This window comes from Gossypium raimondii, chromosome 12 (genome assembly GCF_025698545.1).
Source record: "Gossypium raimondii isolate GPD5lz chromosome 12, ASM2569854v1, whole genome shotgun sequence".
Classification (NCBI taxonomy): domain Eukaryota; kingdom Viridiplantae; phylum Streptophyta; class Magnoliopsida; order Malvales; family Malvaceae; genus Gossypium; species Gossypium raimondii.
The window spans coordinates 14,570,670-14,595,684 of NC_068576.1; the positions used below are offsets into that span (position 1 = coordinate 14,570,670).

At 37.1% G+C, this 25,015-nt stretch overlaps 3 protein-coding genes across 4 annotated transcripts; 1 reads left to right on the plus strand and 2 right to left on the minus strand.

Annotated features, from left to right (window-relative positions):
- Positions 1-11,401: 11,401 nt before the first annotated feature.
- Positions 11,402-12,882, plus strand: LOC105763370 (mitogen-activated protein kinase kinase kinase 20). The gene has a single exon (XM_012581595.2). The coding sequence runs from the start codon at positions 11,481-11,483 to the stop codon at positions 12,531-12,533; it is 1,053 nt and encodes a 350-aa protein (XP_012437049.1). The 5' UTR covers positions 11,402-11,480; the 3' UTR covers positions 12,534-12,882.
- A 901-nt stretch (positions 12,883-13,783) lies between these two features.
- Positions 13,784-16,496, minus strand: LOC105763372 (uncharacterized). The gene is made up of 3 exons (XM_012581600.2): positions 14,677-16,496; positions 14,395-14,580; positions 13,784-14,258 (listed from the first exon to the last, which is right to left on the minus strand). The coding sequence occupies exons 1-3, from the start codon at positions 15,136-15,138 to the stop codon at positions 13,974-13,976; spliced, it is 933 nt and encodes a 310-aa protein (XP_012437054.1). The 5' UTR covers positions 15,139-16,496; the 3' UTR covers positions 13,784-13,973.
- Positions 16,497-16,646: 150 nt separating this feature from the next.
- On the minus strand, positions 16,647-23,018 carry LOC105763371 (nicotinate phosphoribosyltransferase 2). 2 transcript variants are annotated; one of them, XM_052625142.1, is made up of 15 exons: positions 22,769-23,018; positions 22,231-22,378; positions 21,991-22,110; positions 21,737-21,871; positions 21,594-21,655; positions 21,323-21,398; positions 20,126-20,227; positions 19,623-19,739; positions 19,460-19,518; positions 18,717-18,891; positions 18,463-18,597; positions 18,243-18,341; positions 17,581-17,689; positions 17,158-17,270; positions 16,647-16,951 (listed from the first exon to the last, which is right to left on the minus strand). In XM_052625142.1, the coding sequence occupies exons 1-15, from the start codon at positions 22,942-22,944 to the stop codon at positions 16,904-16,906; spliced, it is 1,674 nt and encodes a 557-aa protein (XP_052481102.1). In that variant the 5' UTR covers positions 22,945-23,018; the 3' UTR covers positions 16,647-16,903. The 2 variants fall into 2 exon arrangements, with proteins under 2 accessions (XP_052481102.1, XP_012437053.1); XM_012581599.2 differs by having other exon boundaries at positions 16,647-17,071; positions 22,769-23,003.
- Between the last annotated feature and the right edge of the window lie 1,997 nt (positions 23,019-25,015).

A 25,015-nucleotide genomic window follows, 5' to 3' on the forward strand; every position in this document is an offset into this window, starting at 1 on the left:
CCAGTAAATTAAGCTTGAGGCCTTTTAGTACACTTCCTCCGACCATTATAATCCCCAACCCAATGCAATGCAATATACAAATATGACATGCTATACATAATATCATGCATGTAAACTGGGCATACAGTATCAAATTAGTGGGACATTATCATGTTTAATCATATCAGTCATACAGTCATTTCAGTCAACTAGTGGTCTAGGTAAGCTTACCGACCCTACAGTAGGTCCACAGTCGACTCGGGTGACCCGTGCAACCTTAGCAATAAAACAGTGAAAATGGGCCTACAAGCTCATGATGTTCGCCCGTGTGGGACCACACGCTCGTGTGGCCCACATGATCCAAATTGGCCTTGGCCGTGTACATCACACGGCCTAGCCCAAAAATCCCACAAGCCCGTGTGGCCCACACAGCCCAATTCGGTCTGACCCGTGCATCGCACGCGGCTAGCCTCGACGATTATGCATTCATGGTCGATTACACGGCCTACCATACAGACGGCTGCGTGCCCGTGTGACATCAACAGCCTCACATTTTAGCTTTCGTTTATAGTGTTACAGTTACACACTTGTAGTCTTTTCGATACCTAAGCCCTCCTAAGTACTTCAATACCTACAATTGACCAATCCAACACCATAATCAATCCTTTTTTACGATTAAACAACAAATCCCCAAACCAACAGACTCATCTAAAAAGTAATGAACACTTACTGCAAGGTTTTCAATCGACTTACTAAGAAACAATACGAAAAGGACTCAATCCACACGGTATGTTACCGCCAAAACCCTATAGTTAGTTTAGGAAAAATTACTCAATCAAAACAATGTTCACAACTTACCACTTACCACACGAGTGGCTAACATTTGCACAAAACGGAAGAACAAAACACACTCAGGAGTAAAGGAAGAGAAACGGAAACAAGTGGAGAATTTTGGCTACAAACAACAAAAAGAAGAAGAAAAGACAGAAAGGGAAAAATAATCAGCAGAAAGTCGAGTAGCAAAAATCAGCACCAAAGAACTAAGAATAGTCGACCAAAAGTTGAGAGAAACAAAAGCCAAAATCGAAATTGGACTTACCGCGTGCGCAAGACTTAATGTCGCGTCGAAGAACTATATGAATAGAGAGAACGAAAGGGAGAATGGTACAAAAAAAACCAAAATTCAACAGCAAGGTGGGGAAGAAAACAAATACAGATCAAAAAGGAAAGAAAATCACATTATTTCGGCAAGAAGAAGGTAAAATTGCCGTCAGAAGAAAGAGGAACACTTTAGGGGTTTTCAAAATATTAAAAAGAAATGAAATCAGATTTAGATAATTCCCGACCTCCCCTAATTCGCTCCTAAAAACTCTTTTACTATCCCTCCACAAACCATTAACTTTCCACTACACCTCAAATTCATTATTTTCATCCACCAATCCCACAACTACCGAAACCCTCCATTATCCTCCTAAAAAATCGGTAACAACACCCCTGCACTCTTCAAATACTCAGAATTTCGGTCAAACTACAACACTCATATGACTCAAGCAGTAAAAATAAATCTCCTCCCAAGACAAAGCTCGAACTTAAGACCTCACACACACACCTAGAGCACTTAACCACTAAAGCAGATACACAATTGTGTCATAAATACACGGAAACAATTATACAAACTTTAGGGCGTTACAACTCTACCCCCCTGAAAGAAAATTTTGACCTCAAAATTTTACCTGATCAGAACAGATAAGGATACTGCTGACACATCGCATCCTGAGGCTCCCACGTGGCCTCCTTAGAGTTATGATTACACCATAGAACCTTAACCAGTAGGATGGATTTTCTTCTTAGAACTTTTACATCTCGCTCCAATATCTGAATTGGCTCCTCCTCGAAGGTCAGATCTGGCTTTACCTTAATCTCCTCAACAGGAACAATATGCGTGGAATCAGAGTGGTAGCACCTCAACATTGAGACGTAGAAAACATCGTGAATCCGGTCCAACTCTAGAGGTAGCTCTAACTGGTAGGCAACCGGTTCTACTCGTTTCAGTATGCTGTAGGGTCCAATAAACCTAGGGCTAAACTTGCCCTTATGACTAAATCTCAGTATCTTCTTCAATGGCGAGACCTTAAGAAAAATGAAGTCTCTTAGAGAAAACTCGATCTCACGATGCTTCAGGTCTGTGTAAGACTTCTGTCTATCAGACACTGCTTTCAATCGGTCTCGAATCAATCTAACTTTATCCTCGTTATCAGAAACTAGTTCAGGGCCCAGAATGCGTCACTCGCCCAACTTAGTCCAACATGAAGGTGTGCGACACCTACGACTATATAATGCCTCGTAAGGTGCCGTCCGAATGCTAAACTGATAGTTGTTGTTATAAGCAAACTCTGCTAGTGACAAATAATCCTCTCAACTGCCTCGGAAGTCAATAACATAACTCCTCAACATATCCTCCAGTATCTGAATCACCCTCTCAGATTGACCATCTGTTTGAGGATGGAACGTAGTACCGAAGTTCAACCTTGTATGCAGAACTTCATGTAGCTTTTTCCAGAACTGAGACGTGAAGCGAAAATCCTTATCAGATATGATTGAAACCGGTACCCCATACAGTCTCACTATCTCAGACATATACAGTTTAGCTAGCTTCTACAATGAGTAGTTAGTACAAACCGGTACAAAATGGGAGAACTTGGTCAATTGATCCACGATGACTCATACAAAATCCTTCTTAGTGGGTGTGAGGGGTAACGCACTAACGAAGTCCATAGTCACCTGCTCCCACTTCTAAAGTGGAATATTAACTGGTTGCAACAAACCCGAACGTAACTGATGATCAACCTTAACCTGCTAGCCAGTTAAACATTTACCTACAAAATCGGTAACCTCACGCTTAATACCTGTCTACCAATATAACTCATAAAGGTCTTGGTACATCTTATTTCTGCCAGGATGTATAACATAAGGGCTACTATGCGCCTCTCTCAGTATAGACTGCCTCAACTCAGTATCATTCGGTACACAGATTCTCCCACAGAAACAGAGTACCCCTTCTTTATTCAGTCCAAAATCCACAGTATCCCCACTCTCAATTTGTCAGAAGTGAAGACCCAAAGACTCATCCTCCAACTGTTTACCCTTAATCTACTCTATCCACATCGATTTAACTTGGAGTTTGGCCAACAAACTACCATCATCAAATAAACTGATACGAGCAAACATCACCTTCAGATCAGTCACAGCCCTACGGCTCAGTGTGTCGGCCACCACATTAGCCTTACCAGGATGGTATTCAATCGTACAGTCGTAGTCCTTAAGCAACTCAATCCATCTACGCTGCCTAAGATTTAACTTTTTCTAAGTGATGAGATACTTGAGGCTCTTGTGATCCGTGTAGAGATACACTTTTCACCATATAGGTAATGCCTCTAGATTTTCAATGCGAACACCACTGCGGCCAACTCTAGGTCATGCGTCGGATAATTCGCCTCATGGGTCTTAAGCTGATGAGACGCATTCGCTACCACCTTACCCTATTGCATCAACACACAGCCCAAACTGACATGTAATGCATCATTGTAGACAATAAACTTTTTTCCAGACTCTAGTTGTATCAAAACAGGGGCCTCAGTCAATATAGTTTTGAGCTTCTCAAAGCTTCTTTGCTGCACATCAGTCTAGTTAAACGGCACACCCTTACGTAGTAGCTTAGTCAATGGTGCTGCAATCAATGAAAACCCCTTTACAAATCATCGATAATACCCTGCCAGTCCCAGAAAATTCTTAGGGTGAGTTTGGATGGGCGGTGCGTTTACCTGCAGTTAGTGTAAAAATAGTAGTGGCGGTGAGATTAGATACTATAGTGATACTGTTGCGTGAGACAAAAAGTAAGCTAAACGCACCGCATCGCATCCAATCGCCCATCTAAACCCACCCTTAGGCTATTTCCAATTCAACACCGCCTCAATCTTTCGAGGATCGACCCTAATCCCCTCAGCAGAAACCACGTGACCCAGAAATGTTACTTCCCCTAACCAGAACTCACATTTATTAAACTTGGCATACAGTTGTTTCTTTCACAAGATCTACAAAACCACTCTGAGGTGTTCATTGTGCTCATCCTCAGTCTTCGAGTACACCAGTATATCGTCAATAAATACCACCACAAATCGATCCAGATAGGGCTGGAACACTCGGTTTATCAAATCCATAAAACTTGTTGTTGCATTTTTCAGTCTAAATGGCATCACTAGGAACTCGTAATGACCGTATCGAGTCATAAATGTTGTCTTGTGTACATCAGTCTCCTTAACCCTCAAATGATGATATTCTAATCGGAGGTTAATCTTGGAGAAAATGCCTCTCGAAACTGGTCAAACAGATTATCTATCTTCAGTAAGGGATACTTATTCTTCATTATCAACTTGTTCAATTGTCGATAGTCAATACACATACGCATGGATCCATTCTTCTTTTTTATGAATAGAACTGGTGCTCCCCACGGAGACACACTAGAGCGGATGAACCCACGATCTAGTAACTCTTAGATCTGAGCCTTAAGCTCCACAAGTTCTTTTAATGCTATTCTATAGTGAGCGATAGACACTGGAGCTATACCAGAAAAGAGCTCAATCCCGAACTTTACTTCACGATTTGGAGGTAACCCAATGAGCTCTTTAGGAAAAACATCTGGAAAGTCCATAACCATCTTGATTTCCTTAACCAAAGAATCACAAGAATCTAAAACCCTAATGTAGGTCAAATATGCCTCACATCTCTTACAAACTAAATTTTTCACCCTCAATGCAGAAATCACATTCGATAGGTAGTTCTGACGTTCCCTAATTACGACTACCTCGCTATCCTCCTCAGTTCTCAGTACAACCCTTTTTGTGGCATAATCTAAGCTCACTCGGTGTTTAACCAACCAGTCCATTCCCAGTATCAGATCAAACTCTTCAAAAGGCAGTTCCATCATATCAGTAAAAAAAATAGCCCTTAAACCTCTAGAGGAACATCTCTAAACAACTTATTTACCCTTACTGATTGTCCCAGCGAACTCAGTACAGTCACCTCACTCACAGTGCTCTCAGCCAAGATACCCAAGTTCTCAGACACAGTACAAGCTATATAGGAGTGAATGGATCCTATATCTATCAGTGTAGTATAAGGTACATTATAAATAAAAAACTACCCATTACAACGTCCGAAGTATCTCTATCCTCTCGGTAATGTATAGCATAAACTCGAGCCGACTGCCTTACCTCAGTACGACCAACACCTCTACCCGATGCTCTCTGACCATAGCCTAACCTATTACCACCTCTAGCCTGACTACGGCCTCTCGGTGGCTGCTGAGCTACTCTCGGTTGTGGTACAGTACCAGTATTCGAAGCTTGCATCTGATCGACGACTGTCCAATAACAGCAATAGGAGCCCCAACTCTGATTGACCCATCAACTCTAACATTTTTCTTAGGCCTGTGAACGGAACTCGAGGGCTCCGAATCCCTCTTCTCCTACCTCTCTCGATTCTGGTGCTAAGCGCACTTCACTTCCTCAGTGATCTTTATCTTATCAACCAATACCGCAAAGTCTCGATCTCTCTATGGAGCTATCAAAACCCTCAGATAATCCCTGAGGCCATGCTCGAAGCGAACACATCGCTCGTACTCAGTCACCACCATAACTCGCACATAGCGGCTCAATCTCAGAAATTCAGCCTCATACTCGACCACCGATCTATCTCCTTGAGTCAGATTTAGGAACTTCCTCTTACGGGCATCCACATAACTAGCCTCCACATACTTCCCCTGGAAAGTGGTCTTAAAGAACTCCAAGGTCATTCGATCAAGCTGAGTGCCCTTCTTAACAGTGAGCCACCACTAAATGCCTCATCACATAGCAGCGATACAACCCCTTTAATTTCTACTCGGGAGTGCTGTCTCGATCGTCCATAATCCTCTCTGTGGCCTCTATCCAGTACTCAGCCACATTAGGGGCAACTCTAGCAATACCCTTGAAAAGCTCAGCTCCTTTAGACCAGAGTAGTTCCGTAACCGACCCGTGGCCTCTAGCTCCAGTATTGGGCCCAGCAACCTTTTCTAAAATCCTTAACATGGCCTGGGATAGTGCGTCGTCCCCAGCCGCTCGATCATGAGGCCCAACCCCTATCACAGGTGAAGTCGTTCTCTCACTAGTATCTAAATTAGGCAGATTGCTAGATGACGAAGACCTAGCTCGAGCACCTCTGCGGCCTCTACCATGACCTCTTGTACCCCGTTCGCGAGTACCTCTGGTGCTCATTGTCTAATTGTGTTTTTTCTATATTAACAGTTTTATGTATCAGATTACAGTCCCAGTATTTATTAACAGATATTTTATGAAAATAGTATCAAAAGTGTAAAGTTTGTTTCGTTCCTCGCAGTGCCAATCAATGTCTATCAGTGTTACTACAGTATCAGTATACACTACTTTAAGTGTTCTCAGTATATACTACCTATAGCAGTTTTAGGATATACTATCAAAAACAGTTTCAGAAAACTTACTGGATCGATGTCGGAGACTCGGTGTACCACACTTTCAGAAAAAATATTTAGAAATTAGTTCTCAAAAATCACGTCTTAAAAACCCACATCCACAGTCGAGTTTTGCAACCTAGCTCTGATACCACTAAATGTAACACCCTAAACCCGACCTAGACGTTATGGTCGTATTTGGTGATGTCACATGGTAGTGTGTTTAAAAATTGTAGCTTGTGTTGGATAAACCGTAACTTCGCTTAATTCATTTTTCGTTTAGAGTTTATCTTTTATTAATTCTAAAATTGTGATTTTTAGTTAATCGTTAGTTTTCAGGACATTATAGGTTGCAAAAGTTTTTCTTTTAAATACAAAATCCAAATTTTAAGCGAACATCCATAGAGGCCTTTATTATAGGAAAATACCCCAAATAAAAGTTTAAAAACCTAATTAAATACGAAATGGTAAAAAAGGGTCATGTGGCCACCGCTGAGTCTTTCATCGCTCCGATCCGCCTAATTCTAGGGATCACCTGTACAGATAAAACAGAAATGTGAGTTTACGAAAACTCAGTATGTAATCCCTATATAAACAAGCAGTTAGAATGCAACCATAGTTTGGGCTTAAGCCCATTTCAGTAATAGTTTCAATTTTAGTTAGGGCCTTAGCCCATTACAGTATCAATATTCAGTACAGTAATAGTTATGCAGTATCAATTCCTACCCAGCTAGCCTCTACACTCTAATTCCGTCCAACCCTACACTCCATGTGGGGATATAATCAACCCACCCATCCTTACACTTTAAAAAGTAGTGGATGCGGCACTAGACAGTAGTTTGCAACTGAGCTACCAGTAAATTAGGCTCGAGGCCTTTCAGTACATTTCCTCTGAACATTATAATCCCCAACCCAATGCAATGCAATATACAAATATGACATACTATACATAATATCATGTATGTAAATCGGGCATACAGTATCAAATCAGTGGGACATCATCATGCTTAATCATATCAGTCATATAGTCATTTCAATCAACTAGGGGTCTAGGTAAGCTTATTGACCCTACAGTAGGTCCACAGTCGACTCAGGTAACCCGTGCAACCTTAGCACTAAAATAGTAAAAAAGGGCTTACAAGCCCATGATGTTCGCCCATGTGGGCCCACACGCCCTGTGGCCCACATGACCCAAATTGGCATTGGTTGTGTACATCACATGCCCTGGCCCAAAAATCTCACATGCCTATATGGTTAACCCATGTGGGCTCACACGCCCGTGTGGGCCTACACGCTCGTGTGGCCCATATGCCCTAATTCAATTCGGCCTGTGTATCGCAGGCGACCAGCCTCGTCGATCGCACGCTCGTGTTCGATCACACGGCCTACCACACGAATGGTCACGCACCCGTGCGGTGTCGACAGCCTCACTTTTTGGCTTTTCGCTGTTTTCTGTTTACATTGTTATGATTACACACCTGTAGTCTTTTCGATACCTAAGCACTTCAATATCTACAATTGACCAATCCAACACCATAATCAGTCCTTCTTTACAATTAAGCAACAAATCCCCAAACCAACGGACTCATCTAGAAAGCAATGAACACTTACTGCAAGGTTTCCAATCGACTTGCTAAGAAACAGTACGAAGGGGCCTCAATCCATACGGTATGCTGCCATCAGAACCCCATAGTTAATTTATCAAAAATTACTCAATCAAAACAATGTTAACAATTTACCACTTACCGCACGAGTGGCTAACGTTTACACAAAAGAGAAGAACGAAACGCACTCAGGAGTAAAGGAGAACAAACGACAGCAAGTGCAGAATTTTGGCTACAAACAACAAAAAGAAAAAAAAGACAGAGAGGGAAAAATAATCAGCAAAAAGTCGAATAGCAAAAATCAGCACCAAAGAACGAAGAATAGTCGATCTAAAGTTGAGAGAAACAAAAGCCAAAATCGAAATTGGACTTACCGCGTGCTCAAGACTCAATGTCGCGCCAAAGAACTATATGAATAGAGAGAACGAAAGGGGGAGTGGTACAAGAAAAACCAAAATTCGGCAGCAAGGTGGGGAAGAAAGCAAATACAGATCAAAAAGAAAAGAAAATCACAATATTTCGACAATGAGAAGGTAGAATAGCCGTAAAAAAAAAGGAACACATTGGGGGTTTTTAAAATAGTAAAAAGAAATGAAATCAAATTTGGATAATCCCCAACCTTCCCTAATTCGCTCCTAAAAACTCTCCTACTATCCTTCCACAAACCATCAACTTCCCACTACACCTCAAATTCCTTATTTTCCTCCACCAATCCCACAACTACCAAAACCCCCTATTATGCTTTTAAAAAATCAGCCACAACACCCCCACACTCCTCAAAAACTCAGAATTTCGGTCAAACTACAACACTCATATGGCTCAAGTAGTAAAAATTAATCCATTTAATCGCTCAGAGATTCAAACCTCAAACCTCCAGTCACTTAACACTTCACCTAACCACCAAACCAGCAGACCCATTCTAACATACTTTACCAACATTTATTTATAAGCCTACTGACTAGCGATAGGGCTTTGTTCAAAAAAATACAAAAATTTTCTCGAAACAAGGCTTGAACTTAAGACCTCTCACACACACCCAAAGCACTTAACCACTGAAACAGATACACAGTTGTGTCATAAATACATGGAAACAAATATACAAACTTTGGGGCTTTACAGGTTAAATTATCAATTCAGTCCCTAATCGATTATTATGTTACCACTAGCGAAAGAAATCCATAGTGGTTAAATTATACCACCTTTATAATTTTATCCCTATACTAAAATAGATTATTCAACAATCAAATTAACAAACCAGAATTTCGTATAACTTTATCATAGACTAATAAATATTAAATATTAAATTTTACTGACTCAATCATTGGTAAAGAAGATTTCGAAACTATCATTTTCGATACCACTAAAAACGGGCTATTACAATAACACCATTGGAAGTTGGAAATGGCAAGGGTTCCTTGATTTTTGTTTGAGAGATTTTTTTTTTCAATAAAATTTTTATTTTTAAAGAGCTAAAATTCTCATGTGATCATGATATGGAATTTTAATATTAGGTAAAATTTATATAAATTATTTATTAATTTTAGAAATTCTAATTTCCTTAGTTATTTTAGTATAGGTAATCAAAATATTAAATTTTAATATTAGGTAAATTTATATAAATTATTTATTAATTTTATAAATTCGATTTCTCTTAGTCAAGGTAATCAAAATAATGAAACCGTATATTTTCAAGTGTGAACTTATCCAAAATAAAACTTATAAATATTGAATGGCTAATTCTATAATTTATTTAATTATTTTATACATTTTTATTCCCCAAATGACAATTTAGTGAAATTCAAATTTGGGTAAATTACATCAATAGTCACTCAACTTTGGGATAGCTGACAAAACAGTTACTTCGGTTTTAATTTAGTCACCAACTTTCGAAAAATAACAAATTAGTCATTAACGTTATCAAAAAGTGACAAACCATTTACCCACTAACATTTTCCATTACATACCTAATGGGACAGGTGACGTGGCCAGTTAACTAGCTGACGTGGCTAGTTAACTAGCCATGTTGGATGTCCACAGTGGAAACCCACCCAATTTAAGAAGAAATTGAAAAAAAAAACCCTAATAACAGAAGAAGAAGAGACTGTAAAATCCCTCTCAAAGTCTCTAATGACCCTACAAACAAACCAACAGCACCAAGGATAAGTGCTCCGGCCACCACCACTTGCACCGCCATTAAAATGGGTTAATATTTTTTCCCCAATATTCTTCTTCTTCTTCTTCCCTTAATTGATGTTGTTGTGGATAAATTTCAACCTCCCCCAACACTTGCACAACCAAATATATACTTCACTAAATTTTCCAAGGTTAAACTTTGTCCCACAGATTTATGAAATACTAAATCACCAAAAATAAATAAAAAGCCTTCTCTGCCTAATTTTGGTCAATAACAATACATAAGTAACTAGAACAAAAAACAAAGATTGAAGGACAGTAAGAAGAATAAAGCAGGAGAAAGAGAGAAAGATATGGGTTTTTAGTATTTTACCATTTTCTAAATCCTAATTTTGGTTTCAATTTCTTTTTATTGTCTTCTCATTTCTTTTCTGCCTAAGAAACAAGTAAGGTGAAAAAAAAAAACACTCAACACAAAGACGAAAAAAAGAGCTTTCAGATCTGGGTCTTTCCTTTCATCGTTTGCTTCCCCACTGTTTTTTTTTCTTTTTTGTTCTAGCCAAATACTACAAGGTAACGAAATGGTGTAAAGCTTTCAGATCTGGGTCTCCCATTTCATATTTTGCTTCCCCACTGTTTTCCTTTTTCAGATGTGGTTTTTTCTTTTTCTTTTTCTTTTTCGTCGTTTTCACTTGGGATGCCAACATGGCAAGTTAACAGGCCACCTCAGCTTTCTGTTACGTCTGTAACGATAATAACTATTTTATTATTTTTCAAAAGTTGAGTGACTGAATTGAAACTAGAGTAACTGTTTTGTCAGGTATCTCAAAGTTGAGTGATTGTTGGTGTAATTTACCCTTAAAATTTTGTAAGAAACAATAGTTGGGGATCCACGTAGTTAGTAAAAAAAGATTTATGGATTCTCCACATCAACCATGTTTTAAAGACTGGGTTTAAGCTATTTTTTCATATTCAAAATTTGGGAAATCAAATTAAAGAAGAAAAAAAAAACATCACGTGCATTAATTATAAGAAAATGAAAACTCGTACTTAATTAATAAACCCTCGAAAATAATTTTTTTTTTTTAAATCCTTCTCCTAGTCGTAGTGTATATGTATAAAAAGACATTGCGCCACCATAATGCCCTGCGTACCCTTAATTTGCGTTCCTTTCTTTCTCTCAAAGAAACAAAACATCCTTCCATTCTTCCTAAACCCAAACTGGGAAAACTGAGGTTCAAATGGAGTGGGTTCGCGGGGATAGGATTGGATGTGGAAGTTTCGGCACTGTGAATTTGGTGGCTCCTGGAAAATATTTTCCAAAATCTCCTCTAATGGCTGTTAAGTCTTGTGCAACCATCGACTCTGTTTCTCTCAAGAACGAGAAGGAAGTGTTTGATCGACTTGGTTTTTGCTCGCAAATCATCCGTTGCTTTGGTGACGATTACACTGTTGAGAATGGGGAGAAGGTTTATAATCTGTTCTTGGAGTACGCTCATAAAGGAAGCTTGGCCGATCAGGTCAAGAGAAATGGTGGAAACTTGACGGAACCCGATGTTAGAAGATACGTTAGGTCCATACTTAGAGGGCTAAGCTTCGTTCACGCCAAAGGGTTCGCTCACTGTGATATTAAGCTTCAAAATATTCTTTTGTTTGGGAATGGCGATGTGAAGATAGCTGATTTTGGATTAGCAAAGAGAAGAGGAGAAAAACAGGGGAGGATGGAAATCAGGGGAACTCCTTTGAATATCGCACCAGAGTCTGTTAATGGAAACGATTATGATTCAGCAGTGGATATATGGGCACTTGGATGCGCCATTGTTGAGATGTTTACTGGGAAACCAGCCTGGAATTTCAAACCAGGAACCAACCTGGCTGCTTTGTTGATTCGAATTGGGGTTGGTGATGAATTGCCCGGAATCCCTCAAGAGTTATCGGAGGAAGGAAAAGATTTTCTTGGAAAGTGCTTCGTTAAGGATCCCGACAACAGATGGACGGCTGAGATGCTCCTCCATCATCCTTTAATGGCTGGTGAAGAAGAAGAATCAACGTCTCCAAATTGTTATTTTGATGAACTTTCAGAATCACCGAGATGCCATTTCGATTTCCCAGAGTGGGTTTCAACTCAATCAACAGCTTCTTCTCAATCGATTTTCCAAGAAAATTCAAGGATCGGGTATTCGTTTTCCAGTCACAGTTTATCAACTTCGGATCGGATTCGTGAATTGGCTTGTGATGAGGCACCCAGTAGGTTAGTTTCAGAGAGCTGGATCACCGTGAGAAAAGTTGTTTAATTATCCTTAATCAAATCTGACGGCCTTGATCCAATTGGTGGTGATCTTTATTGTAAATGATTAGAGGAAGAAAACATAGATTTGACTGACATTTTTTTTAATCTTTTTGCTGATGAAGAAGAGTTGCGATTGGTACACAAATAGCCAAATATTTTGTATAGGCCAACCCGAGTTGTTAAGAATTTTATGGGTAAATTGTTCATCGACAGCATTTTTGAGGTTTGAAATTTTAACAGTTGACTTGAGTAATCCAAAGCTTTTAAGACTTGTAGTTTCAAAAGTAGTCGTGTTTGACAGTGTGAAAAGGATTCACGTGTGAAAACATTGAAACTTGTGCTTGTTCCATTGATAGATTATTTTTGTCCAATATTATTATTGTTGTTGTTTAGACAAAGAAATGGTGAAATGAATGATAAAAACAGATTTCCATGGTTTAAGCAATAATGATTTCTCAACACCCTGCCCACTCTTCTGCTTTGACTGTCTTTCCCCGTCGGTGTTGGATTTATGAAGGTTGCTTCACCTAATTTCATGCATATTACCTTTTTCCTCCATAGATGATTAAGAGTGGTTTAATACTTTAATTGTGAATAAATTAACAATGGACCTCTCCCTCGTCAAAAATTGCTAGTCTAGTATGATGACATTGAAGTTGGAAGCAAAGGGCGGCTAGTTAAGGCATGGTTGGTAATGGCCAGAATTACAAGAGTTAGACCCCTAAAGCAGCTTGCCCCACATCCAAAAACTGCCATATTCTTTGGTTTTTCATTTCAAAGATGCTTTTATCTTCATTACCAAACTTAAACGGAGTTAGGAAAACTGAATTAAACCCTTTTGGTATAATAACGTATGCCCCAGGATACCTACCTGCCTTAGGTGCACGTCAGCAGATGGAAGCTGCAAACAGTTGCTTTTCAATTTGGGTTTGCTTATTTAGGTATAAATTGAAAGGACAAGGACTTGTCAAAATAAAAAATTATACTTTTTTATAATTTTCACATATTTTATTTTATTTTACAAAAATTATTTTAAAAATTTTCAACACAATAATTTTTCATTTCCCAAGAAAAGGGAAATGAAAGTATTCCATGGATGAAGCATTTATTAGTGGGCATAATCTAAAGTTCAAAAATCTTACATCTTGGACCAATAGTAATGGATTCAAGGTTGCAAAATGTGAAATTGACATGAATTCCTGTTACTAATCATATTTTACACATCCTAATGCCCCATTTTGGGAGGCCATAAAAGAACGATAAAAGCAAAATAGGCATCCATTAAAAAATGTCGGCCAAACTCCAAATTACAAGTCTTGAAAACAAATATTGAAACCACCGACCCACCCCTACTACATTTCCAATGCCCTTGAGAATCATTAAATATCCTTCCCAGAATCTAAGCCTGGCTGTTGATAGAAAGTACAACAGATGTATTGAATTATTAGCTGTAACTGCATTTGTTTTTTAGTGAAATAGCTTTACTCATCTTTTTGGGGTCCATGGTAACCCAACATTGAATTCTTTTATAGAACTTGGGCTTCACCAACTTGCCCAAAACATAAGCTCTGGAACGAACCATGAAGTCAAGTGTCAATGGCACAGGTTGAGTGGGTGCACCATTGAGACTAGCCAAGCTAGCTCCTCCTCCATACAACGGAATATGACTCCCTTCCATCATCACAATCAATGCTCTTTGGCTCTTTCTTGATTGATAAAACTTGTGTATCTGCAAAATAAACCATATATAATATAATAATGATTTGCTTAGGAAGAATAAATAAATGAACCCCCCATTGTGAAAGAAGACAAAAGTGCATAAAACATTTAATATTAGTGAAGTGATGGGGTCATTGCTGATTTACCGATCCAGTGGCCACTGTGAGCTGAGAGTAAGAGAGATGTAAGGGTGTTGATGTTACATGAACCCCAAAAAATGTAGCTGTGTTTCGATATGTGAGCTTCACTGTGCAGTTCATCGACACCATTTCAGTACTCACCCCTGAGAAATCTGCACCAGCTTGTACCACAAATTCATTGAACGAAATGCTCTACAAAAACAACAATCAATACCCTTTACACAATTTTGTTAAAGCTAAGAGAATGCATGGCAGATGTAGAAATGATTGGATTTTTTTTTTTTTTACCTTCATGGTGATTTTAGGTTTCTGAGGTCTACTAGCGCCCCATAGGATCAATGAAAACGTAGTGAAAAGCACGAAGAAGCCAACAAGAAAGGAGAGGAAATAGCAACGTCGACGGTGTAGGGCATGATGGGCAGCTTCACCGTCAAGCAAAGCTTCTTCTTCAATGGCGTCGAACTCTTTCCATGACTGCTTATTGGTGCGAGGCTTGCGAGATCCATGGTGTTTTGAGAGGCGGGTGGAAGAAGACTCGCGGGAAGAATGAGGGCCTAAGGAAGAGTTGGAGTGAGAGTGGGTGGGGCTGAGCACCGGGGTGGAGTTGAAGGAGTTGGTAGTCTTTTCACCATCATGGGAATCCCTTGATGGACTCTGAACGTAGTACATTTGTCGACGAGGGGACCTTGGTGGCGATGATTGACTTAGGCTGCTCGCCTCGGAGTCTGTCTTGGCCAGATCACCCGGCATTTTAACCTTGTTTTTCTATTGCTGTTGTTTGAGTTGAAGAAAGAAAGAGAAGGGGAGAGGGGGTTTGGTATTTGATGGATTTGTTTGTATGTTTATGAAGTAGAGATCTTTCAAAGGTAGATTTATGTAAGCACGTTGCAATTGTGTTGTTTAATTAATGAGAGAAGATGGGACTTAACACACTGACAAATGGCAGTTGTCTCCTGTTAAATTCCCTTTTTATCTTTCCTTTTTTGTGTGTGTATGTATGTAATTGTCAACATTTAACTCTTTTTACACAAAAGTATAGCTTCAGTGCAGAACTCCTGCATGAATATTTATAACAGTGAAAGGAACTCTTAAAGATGAGTCCACTCTACTGTGAGTGAATCAAGATAAAAGCAACTGCACTGAATTACCCAGACAAGACTAACCCGCAAAGATATGGCAGTGTCCCTCAAAATCTCTGTCCATCTTATATTCTAAAGTGTAAAGCAAAATCTTAAAGCTTCTTGTTTATGATCCCTTCAGTTCTCTGTCCATCTTACATCCTTAAGTTCTCTCAAACCCACAGCCTTCAAAAGGGCATTGGTGCCTACTGAATAGTAAACTTAATTGATTCAGTTATTCAAGCAAATATATGTTAAATGGTTGGTGAGTTGGTCGGCGATTTATCATGTGCCTGATACAGTAACTTAGATTGAGTAAAGGGCGCTAATCAATGCACCTTTCCTAGGTTTTAGTTGACGAATTATCTTCACCTTTGTCAACAAACACTACTGATATTTACCTGCTGTGTTAATCTTTGTATTCAGTGGATTGACACCAAAGCTTCAATATTTCTCCACCTAAAAAAAATCTCGATTGATTGACCACAAATTAAAATCCTAAGATCTGAAGGACTAAAATGATTAGTACATTATAAAGTAGTGTGAATGGTGACTTTTTCCTTGCCCATTTCATAATCTAAATCTCCCATTACTCAGATTTTTCTTTTTTCAAGAGGAAAACGAAATCGTATTGTTGAGATGTAAACTTGACATAATATCAACAAATCTTGTTTATATTTATACCTCTGCTTTGGTACCTTTTTTTTTTTCAAATAAACATCTATTAAAACAACCAGCATCTTAAATCCAATAATCAGATCCAGCTGTGTCATAGCGTAGCTTGTATTTTCTTGGCCTGCATTTGATAACATATCTGTCCATGGATTTGATCATGGCATGAATTTTTATATATAATTTTACCCAAGTCCAGTCCCCTCGAACCTGGCTAGCTTGTGAACCCAATTTGTTATTCACTAAATAATAAATAGAAAAACATTTTTTTCTATTATTATTGAATAGAAACTCAATATTCCAATTTGTTAATCTTTTGTCCAAGATTAGGCTCATACCGGTTGGGAGAATAATTAGATGTTTTGGCTAAAGTCAAATAGACCAGCGGACAAATAGACATATTTAGCAAAAGGAAAGGAAAAGAAAAAGCAGATATTGTGAAAAACAGAAGCAACTTCACAGTTTCAATGACCAAATCCAAGAAAAATCAAAATTTCACATTAGAAATTGGCATCCTAGATTTGTGCCATCAATTTCGTGTTCTGAGTAGAAGAAAATTTCTATGGCTCTAAGCTGTTTTTCTTTTCTATGCAAGATTTACACATGATCCTTGGTTCCAAAAATTTTGGACAGCGGAAAAGGAAATGTTCCATTTCATTCAAGCATTGCAAAAAATAATGGATTATTAAAGCATAAAGACAAGACAACAATGTGATGTATGAAGACTATGTTAAAGAAGCTCCTCCAACTCCATTGGAATCATTACTTTGTACCTGCTATTTGTAAGCTATATCATATCAATTTATCTGGGATTCTCACTGCAGCTCCCCGACAGGAGCCTCATTGAGCCATAGGAAATGGATGAAATCATACAGTTTTGCACTTACGCTCACCTGGTTAGTGATAAGAAAAATACTTTTAAACTAGTAATAAGTTTGACTAGGGAAAGGATATTTTCACGAATTTCATCTCGCAATACCTTGTATGGTGTTGGGTTTAATCTCCTGATGTGATCAGGCCTCATTTGCTCAAGCTGTTTGATGCAATGGTCCCTAATGTCCTTCAGAGCTGGTAACTCTTCCCTTACTTTACCTTCAACAGACAAAAAATAAAAATATTTGCTTCAAAAAATGGAAATCATAAAGTAGCTCAGGAGCCTCTCTTCTGCTCACAAAGACTGGAACTGACCCAGTATTCAATATTGAGGTGGCAAGGGAACAGGGAATACTGTTTCTATGGTTTCCTCATGTTCTACAGACAATGCTAAATCTATTTAAAGCTGGACCAATGCAAGCATAAAATACTGAATTAAGAATACTGAATTGATAAGATTATCCATTCTCCCATGATAGGTGCTGAATTATACTCTTCCATGGTGAAGATGGATATTCTGAGCTCCTACCTGATTTTCCAGGCCAGTAACACTTAAGAAGCTCCTCCACACGCTTTGGTACCACATATGCTCTTTTGGATTCACTAAAAGGGTGACGGCATAGGATTCGTTCTCCAACCTGCAAAATCAAAGAGTGCAAAAATGAGGTCATTCGGCCTCATCATTGTAGCATCTATGGCGTTAAGTATATACACTGGTATTGTGCAAACATTAGCAGTTGGTGACATAACAGAGGAGTAAAACAATCCAAGCAAAAAAGAGATCATTTTGAAATTAAGCTGAGCAAGCTGCTGCGGTGGGGAATTGTAATCTTACAAAAAGTGCACTCTAGTACTACAAAGTCAAAACTGTCACTGGTGAATATCATCGTAATTAATTAGTTTTTGAAAAGTGGTACAAACAATCATTTTAGATGTGGATAACTAATAAGATCATCAATTATATACTGTCAAAATTTTGAACTGGCGTATTAGAGTTTAATATGTAGATCATAATGCATGAAGTTATGCATGCATTTAAGTTTAAAAGATAAAATGATAGTACCATTCTATGTTGACTTCTCAGGGTAAGTTAAAATTACTTCTAAAATATTTTATGATACTAAACAGAAAAATATAAATAAATAAGAAGAGAATGTCGGTAGCTAATCACTGAAACACACGACTTATTACCTTTGGACATGGTTCATTTTCCCCCGTCATTATGTCTACCAGGGAATATCCTTCTTTGCCATATAATCTGTAACATCTTTTTTTGCATGGTATAGAGACCTAGAATTTAAGAAATAAATAAATGAAAAGAGAGAGAGAGAGAGAGAGAGAAATAATGAAGGAAATGCGTTATATGATGAAGAAAGCATGCCGCAAAAATTTCTTCGCAGCCCAGTCAAACCTTAGATACATCCTCTGAAAGTTTGATGCGTGGTTGATTATTGATCTCAACAAGCTTGAAGACACAGCCTAAAGCGGCTTGTGCATAGCAAGTTACCAAATAGGTTCCTATTCCAAAACAATCCACCTCATGACCCTGCAGAGAAAAAGTGTGATCCCTCATGAGTAATGTACTAATTGGAGGCATTGTTGTCAAGATTCAGGCTGTTAAACAGTAATGAATTATTCAAAGACGTTTTCATCTAGATCGCAAACCTGCTTTCTTATCGCATCCAAAGTTTCTTCATTTAAATCATTACTAGCAGTAATGATCATCTTTCCAAAACCAGGAACCCCAAGTTCTTTCTCAATTGTCTGAAAGATCTTTCGGGCTTCACTAGACAAGTACGCTAGGTCACCAGAGTCCAATCTAATGCCAACTGCTCTATACCTGCAGTTTTTGCATTTTTTAACTTATCAGTGGAATAAGTATGACCAAATGCCTACTAGCATGGATGAAATCCAAAATAACATAATTCTTTCAGATGTTATGAAGACAAAAGTATGACCTACAAACTATATGATCCATCACAAAAGGAAAAGCCCAACAAATAATAGCCTTTAATACAACTATGTTTTTACGCATAAACTGAAAAGGAGAAGCAGTAGATTCAGCATCTGTTGGCATGGCACAAAAAGCAATGTTACTTGGCGCCTTTCTTCACATGTTTTGATTTTAATTTACATTTAGCCATCAGAACACCACTATAAAATCATACATTAATTCATTTCTTTCAACCCATCAAGCAGAATGCTAGCATGCGACTAATGCAATCATTCAGCTTATATATCATGTTTGAAAGTCGTCAAAAAGACAATGAAAAATTATTGAACTGCAGATAAGCACAGATAACGTATCAAAATGGGGGCAAAAGGAATTCTTTTGACCCAAATTTGTGCAAGTAAGGAATTGTTATTATACGAAGTAAAACTTCTATATATAAGCCTTCAAGACATACCCCAAGTCACTAAGTGCCAAAGCAACTGCACAAAAGTTGGGGACTCCACTCCTTATTACCTAGTAAAGTGGATGTCAAAACTCCAATGTTAGTGCAGATATATGACAAGAAAAGACTACCTCTAATTCAGTTTAAAGCTAAAAATTAAGGAAGGTCTACTTACATCATATGTATCTACAAGAGCAAGAAAGTTGTTAGGAAATGCCAAAGCATATGATATAAAAGCTGCTAATTCACTCTGATTGGTCTCTCCAAAAATGCCACCAAGTGATTTCAACCACTACAAAACATGCAACAATTAAACACATAAGGTGGGTGAAGCAACAATTAAATATATCAATATAGATATGACTTGGGTTTTGAGAACTAAAAGCGGCTAAATGCCAGAATAAATGCTTTGCACTTTCTATTCTGAAACTCTGTTCTTTTAATGGGTTTTGAGATTGAGGGCTTCTTTGTGAAATTGCAATTGTAGGCCATTGGGGTTCTAGGGAGAAAAAAATGTAAGCTTGATTGCCCAATTTTGATTCACTTCCACATCTAGCACTAATGTATTTTGGTTAATGTACTTTGACAAAAGTAATAGCGTAATGTATATCTCTAGCTAAACATGAAAAGCACAATACATAATCTAAAAACAAAAATGTAATGGGCCATCCACAACACCTGTATTTTGCTAAACCATGAATGAACAAGAGTGACAAAGTCCTCACAAGTACTTGAACCATCAGAGCTACATAGAGATCTTTCCAGGATTTCATCAGGGCTCTGCAAATTAAATTTTGAATAATCTCATATTCAAAGAAGCATTAAAAAGAATCGTACAACGACAGAACAATATTCAATGCATGAAAACACCAAAAGAATCCTACAAGGACACCATATACAGAAAACTGAAAGAAATAATAAGCAATTCAAAAGGGCAGTATCTAATCTAAGCTTGCTCCCAAACATTACACTTTATGGAATATGGACCCATTAAAAAAACAGACAAGAAACCAAAGTATCAATCAAATAACATTAAGGCCTATAGTCAATAGCCAATGGCAAGGATTAAATTCAAGCACATTATAGGAAACTAATAAATACAATTGTCAAATTAAAGGCAGTATAGACAGAAAAAACTTCATTTGCCACTCAAATCTTGTCTCTTGCAGCCACTTCATGTCATACATATATGCACGTTGGTACTACTGCACATATATTAATAATTGAGTAATCAATGAAAATTAACAGGGTCAACAACGAATGCTAAATTTAACTAGGCTTGCAATTTTGGAACTAGTTTGACCTCAAAACATGTCCAATCATTCCTGTGAAATATTCTGGTTAAGCTTCTACAAGTGAATATGCCCATATCCTAAAGCACAATATCAAATTTAGTATCTAAATTTTATTTTCTTGAAAAGATATATTTGCAGCAGCCAAAGTTGCACTAGTGCAATTTAGAGAACATTACTCATCGATATCATCAATTAGCCAGTTTAATAGAAAAAGCATACCAAAGGCACAAAAGATATTTTCAAATTGATTAAAGAAAAGATTCACCAGTTTAGTCAGCCTTAGAATAAAAGCAAATAAGTTCCTATACATAAAAGATACTTAAAGTTTCTGTTTTGCTAAAACCACCAGTTTCATGACATAATTCACACAACAAAGTTTCCCATTTTATGAAAATATATAGAGATAGGCAGAATTTAGGAGGAATAAAACATGATTTATGACCAAGAATAGTTCTGCATCATATAAAGTTATAGAATATCATACAAGTAAAAACTTGAGCATATTCCCCTAGTTAGTTTATGTTTAATAAACAATATATAAATTAAGATCTCGAGTTAATTTCCAGTAAAATTTACCGACCATAAATGAGCTAACAAAAGCATGAGAATGTGTCCCACGAAGAGGTATACCGAATAACCTCCCAGCTGCAACATTGCTGGTCAAAACACAACATAAAAACAGAAGCACACCAACTGAAATATTAGCTTAGATCAAGACTCCACATTAGTTAAGAATAAACAAGAATCATAAGCTCTGAATAGCTTCAAGATCAGCAGAGGAAAAACATTAATTTTACTAAAGGAAAACATGAAAGCAGTGCAAAACAGGATACAAATACTCAGCAAACCACCTTGTTGCATCAAAACCTCCAATATAGCAATACTTTGATGCCCCTATAGCTCCATCAGGTCCCTGTGTTTAACATGAGTGGAAATATTTCACAAAGAGAAACTCAGATATTGACACTTCAAACAAGGGGGAAAATTCATTAACCTGAGCCCTTCGAAGCCCAAACTCAAACAACATTTTAGATTGTCCAGCAACAAGTCTATGTCTAGCCGCATTTGTAGTCACTAAGGATGCAAAATTCACAAGGTTCAGAACTGGAGTCTCCAGCAATTGAACCACCTAAAAACAACAAATTCAAATACAGAGAAAAGGCAAGATGTAAAACGAAGGAGCCTAAAACAAATACCAAATTCAAGACAAACTGATGGGACCAAAATATTTAGTTAAAGCGTACTCACAGCGACTGGCCCTTCAAGTCTAAGTAGGGGAACCTTTGGGAAAACAACTGTTCCCTCTGAAATAGCATACACTTCAACATCAGAGCAGTCTATTTCTCTTAAATAATTCAAAAAGCCTTCCTGCCATTTGCAAAGACAATGAATGAGCTAACCACTAAATATACAAGAAAAGGTCGGAAAAGAAATGATCTACAACCAGAATCTCATTACTTGAATCCTCTATAACTTAGTTTGGTTTACCTCACATGAACCAGGCAAGCTTTTATGGATAAAGGAGACCTCTTCCTCAGTTAACTTGAAATTAGCAATGAGCTTTATGCATTCTTCCAAACCAGCAAACACTGTAAATTCACCACCAAACGGGTTCTTTCGGAAATATAGATCGAACCTGAATGCACGTTTTAAATTTTAAATCAAAAGCTCAAACATTCGATCTTTCCAAATGGAAATACTTTGAATTTTTCATTTCCGAAACTGACATGGAATAATTAAAATACCAATAGTTTAAAATTTTGATTTCTATTATTTAATGCTAAATGAACTAAATACCAACTTGAACATCATCGAATGATAAAGTCAAAAGGAAAATAAGAAAGAAAAGGAAATCTAGCAGAAACAAGAAACTATAACTAACTACCTAACTAATAACAACATAGCAACCATAATCTACATCCAAGCCGATTTTTCATAGTAGCCAAACAAAGCATAGATAAGAAAGCGAGAAAAAAAAAGAGATTTTATTCAAAATGAAAAGAAATTGGAAGAGTTGGAAAGTTACACGGCTCGTTCATTGTGTTTGCCGGCTTTCCAATAAGCGTAAGCCATGGTGAACTGATAAAGATCGGTAAGAAGAGGGGTGACCATGGGATTGGTTGGGCCGTCCATGACCCGACCCGCATTTTGACTCGCTCTGGCCTCCATTGTAATAAATAAAATCCTTCCGCCCGCCTGCATTTTATAGTGGTAGAGGAGGAGAGCAAGCGTGTGGCTCACGAGAGCATAAGAAGAAACAAGTACGAAAGTTGATGAGATGGAAATCGTATTTTGGTTTTTCTTTTTTCTGAGAGAAAATTGAGGAAAATAAAAAAAACTTTGGAATTGAATTAGATTCCAGCTAAATTGAAAAGGTTTAATATTTTAATTATTATTTTTTAAATATTATCTTAAAATAAATAATCAATAATAAAAAAATGATTACAAGGAATTCAAAAATAGCGAAAAGTATAGCTGCTTAGTCAGCCTTTAAGAGCGTGACGTGCACAGATTGCCTTTTCTTTGCGGACCTTACAAATCTTCTCCATTTTATTGGAGCTTGGATGATTTGTCTTTTTATTAAAAAAAAAAAAAAAACTTTTATTAACTTCGAAATAAGTGAACTTAAATGTCATTGTTAAAAATTTATTTTAACATATGATTGATTTGATGTTTTCGCTTTTTCTTTTATAGTTTCAATTTATGAATTAATTTACTTTTCTAATTTAATTACAATTTCTTTTTAACTTTAAAGACTTTGGTTCAAATCGTTATAAAAGTATAACTCTATAATGTAAGAAATTTTTATTTTATTTCAATGTTTCTATTAGATAAAAATAGAAATGGATAAATTTTGATTTTATATATGAATTTTTATTTAATTCAGCAGACCATTAGCACAATTATCAAAAATTAAAATTGTATGTGCGTATGTTGTACGGTTGCACCCCGTCAAATATGTGACTATGGAAGAATTTCCAAGAAAACGCAGATTTAGAAATTTGAACACATTTTTGGAATTTCCAGGATTGGAGAATTAAAGAAAATATTAAACGTCTATATATCCTTTTGACTTTCCTTACCAAGCTCTTTGCCTCATAAAAACGAAATTAAGTAATTATAAACATATCAATAGTTTAAATTTTGAAATATGAAAGGATAAAATAAAGTTTTATAGGTCATTCACTTTTTCCATTCAATTAAGTCTCTTATTAACCATTTTATCTTTCATCACATTCACCATTAAAATCAATTGATTTACTCTTCTATTTTCTTATAAAAATTATAAAAATATTAAAATTATATAAACTTATAAAAATCAAAATCATAAAAATTTATAAATTTTATAAAATTTTATAATATGTTCTATTAAATTATAAAATATATTTAAAATTTATAAAAAATTAGAAATTATAAAAGAAATCATTTAAACCCCTAAATCACAATGACCACATAACATCAAACCAATTGTTGAATAATGGGAATAGTTATCAGATTGTTAGGGTCATTTTCATGTTGATAAAATGTTCTCGATCTTCCACAAATAAAACGATAATTGTGAGACCTTCTCCTTTTTATTGATAAATTATTTTTTAATTTTATGTTGAGTCAAACCCGAACTATGCAACGAACACGAATGAAAATCGAGGAAATTGGACATGTACAAACATTTACATGGAAAAATCCTTCCGAAGAGGATAAAAAACCACGAGCAAATAAAACTTCACTAAAATGGAAAAACCGAAAAGGGGAGTATAAGATGGAGAAACAAATAAAGCTTGAACCCGAATACAAAGATTCCCCAAAATTCACACAAACTCTCTCTTAATTTTGTTGTTGTTATTCTAAACTATATGCGGTTGCTAAGAGACCTATTTATAGGTTGAATTTCGTGTACAAATATTACTAAAACATCTATTGAATAATCAGAGTTAGACTGGAAAAATATAGCAGAGTTTAACCAGGAGAAGAAACCTGGTTGAGTAGGGAACACATCGCCACATCGTGATGTCACTATCAGCTCATCGGGACATCCATATTTGCGTCATCAAGACATGGTGTTACTTCTCATCAGGACATCATAGTCACATCGTCGAGATGACGACTCTTTCTCTTCACGATGTCAACTATGTTTCATCTAAAATGCGAAGCACACTTACAAATGCCCACCTTGACTCGTATTTTCAAAACGCCTTCTTTGCCAAGCCCCGCCAAAGACCTAACTTGATCTCTGTCGAATGCTTACCAAGTCCAAACAATGCCTAAACTTGGA

Excerpts from the sequence above, each read along its gene's own strand:
- LOC105763370 (XM_012581595.2), top strand. The coding sequence starts at position 11,481 with ATGGAGTGGGTTCGCGGGGATAGGATTGGATGTGGAAGTTTCGGCACT.
- LOC105763371 (XM_012581599.2), bottom strand. The coding sequence starts at position 22,944 with ATGCAGGCGGGCGGAAGGATTTTATTTATTACAATGGAGGCCAGAGCG. Across the intron at positions 22,111-22,230 it reads GCTTGCCTGGTTCATGTGAG|GAAGGCTTTTTGAATTATTT; the intron begins GTAAACCAAACT and ends TGCAAATGGCAG. Across the intron at positions 18,892-19,459 it reads TTGGCACTTAGTGACTTGGG|GTATAGAGCAGTTGGCATTA; the intron begins GTATGTCTTGAA and ends CAAAAACTGCAG.
- LOC105763372 (XM_012581600.2), bottom strand. The coding sequence starts at position 15,138 with ATGCCGGGTGATCTGGCCAAGACAGACTCCGAGGCGAGCAGCCTAAGT. Across the intron at positions 14,581-14,676 it reads AACCTAAAATCACCATGAAG|AGCATTTCGTTCAATGAATT; the intron begins GTAAAAAAAAAA and ends TTGTTTTTGTAG. Across the intron at positions 14,259-14,394 it reads TCACAGTGGCCACTGGATCG|ATACACAAGTTTTATCAATC; the intron begins GTAAATCAGCAA and ends TTTATTTTGCAG.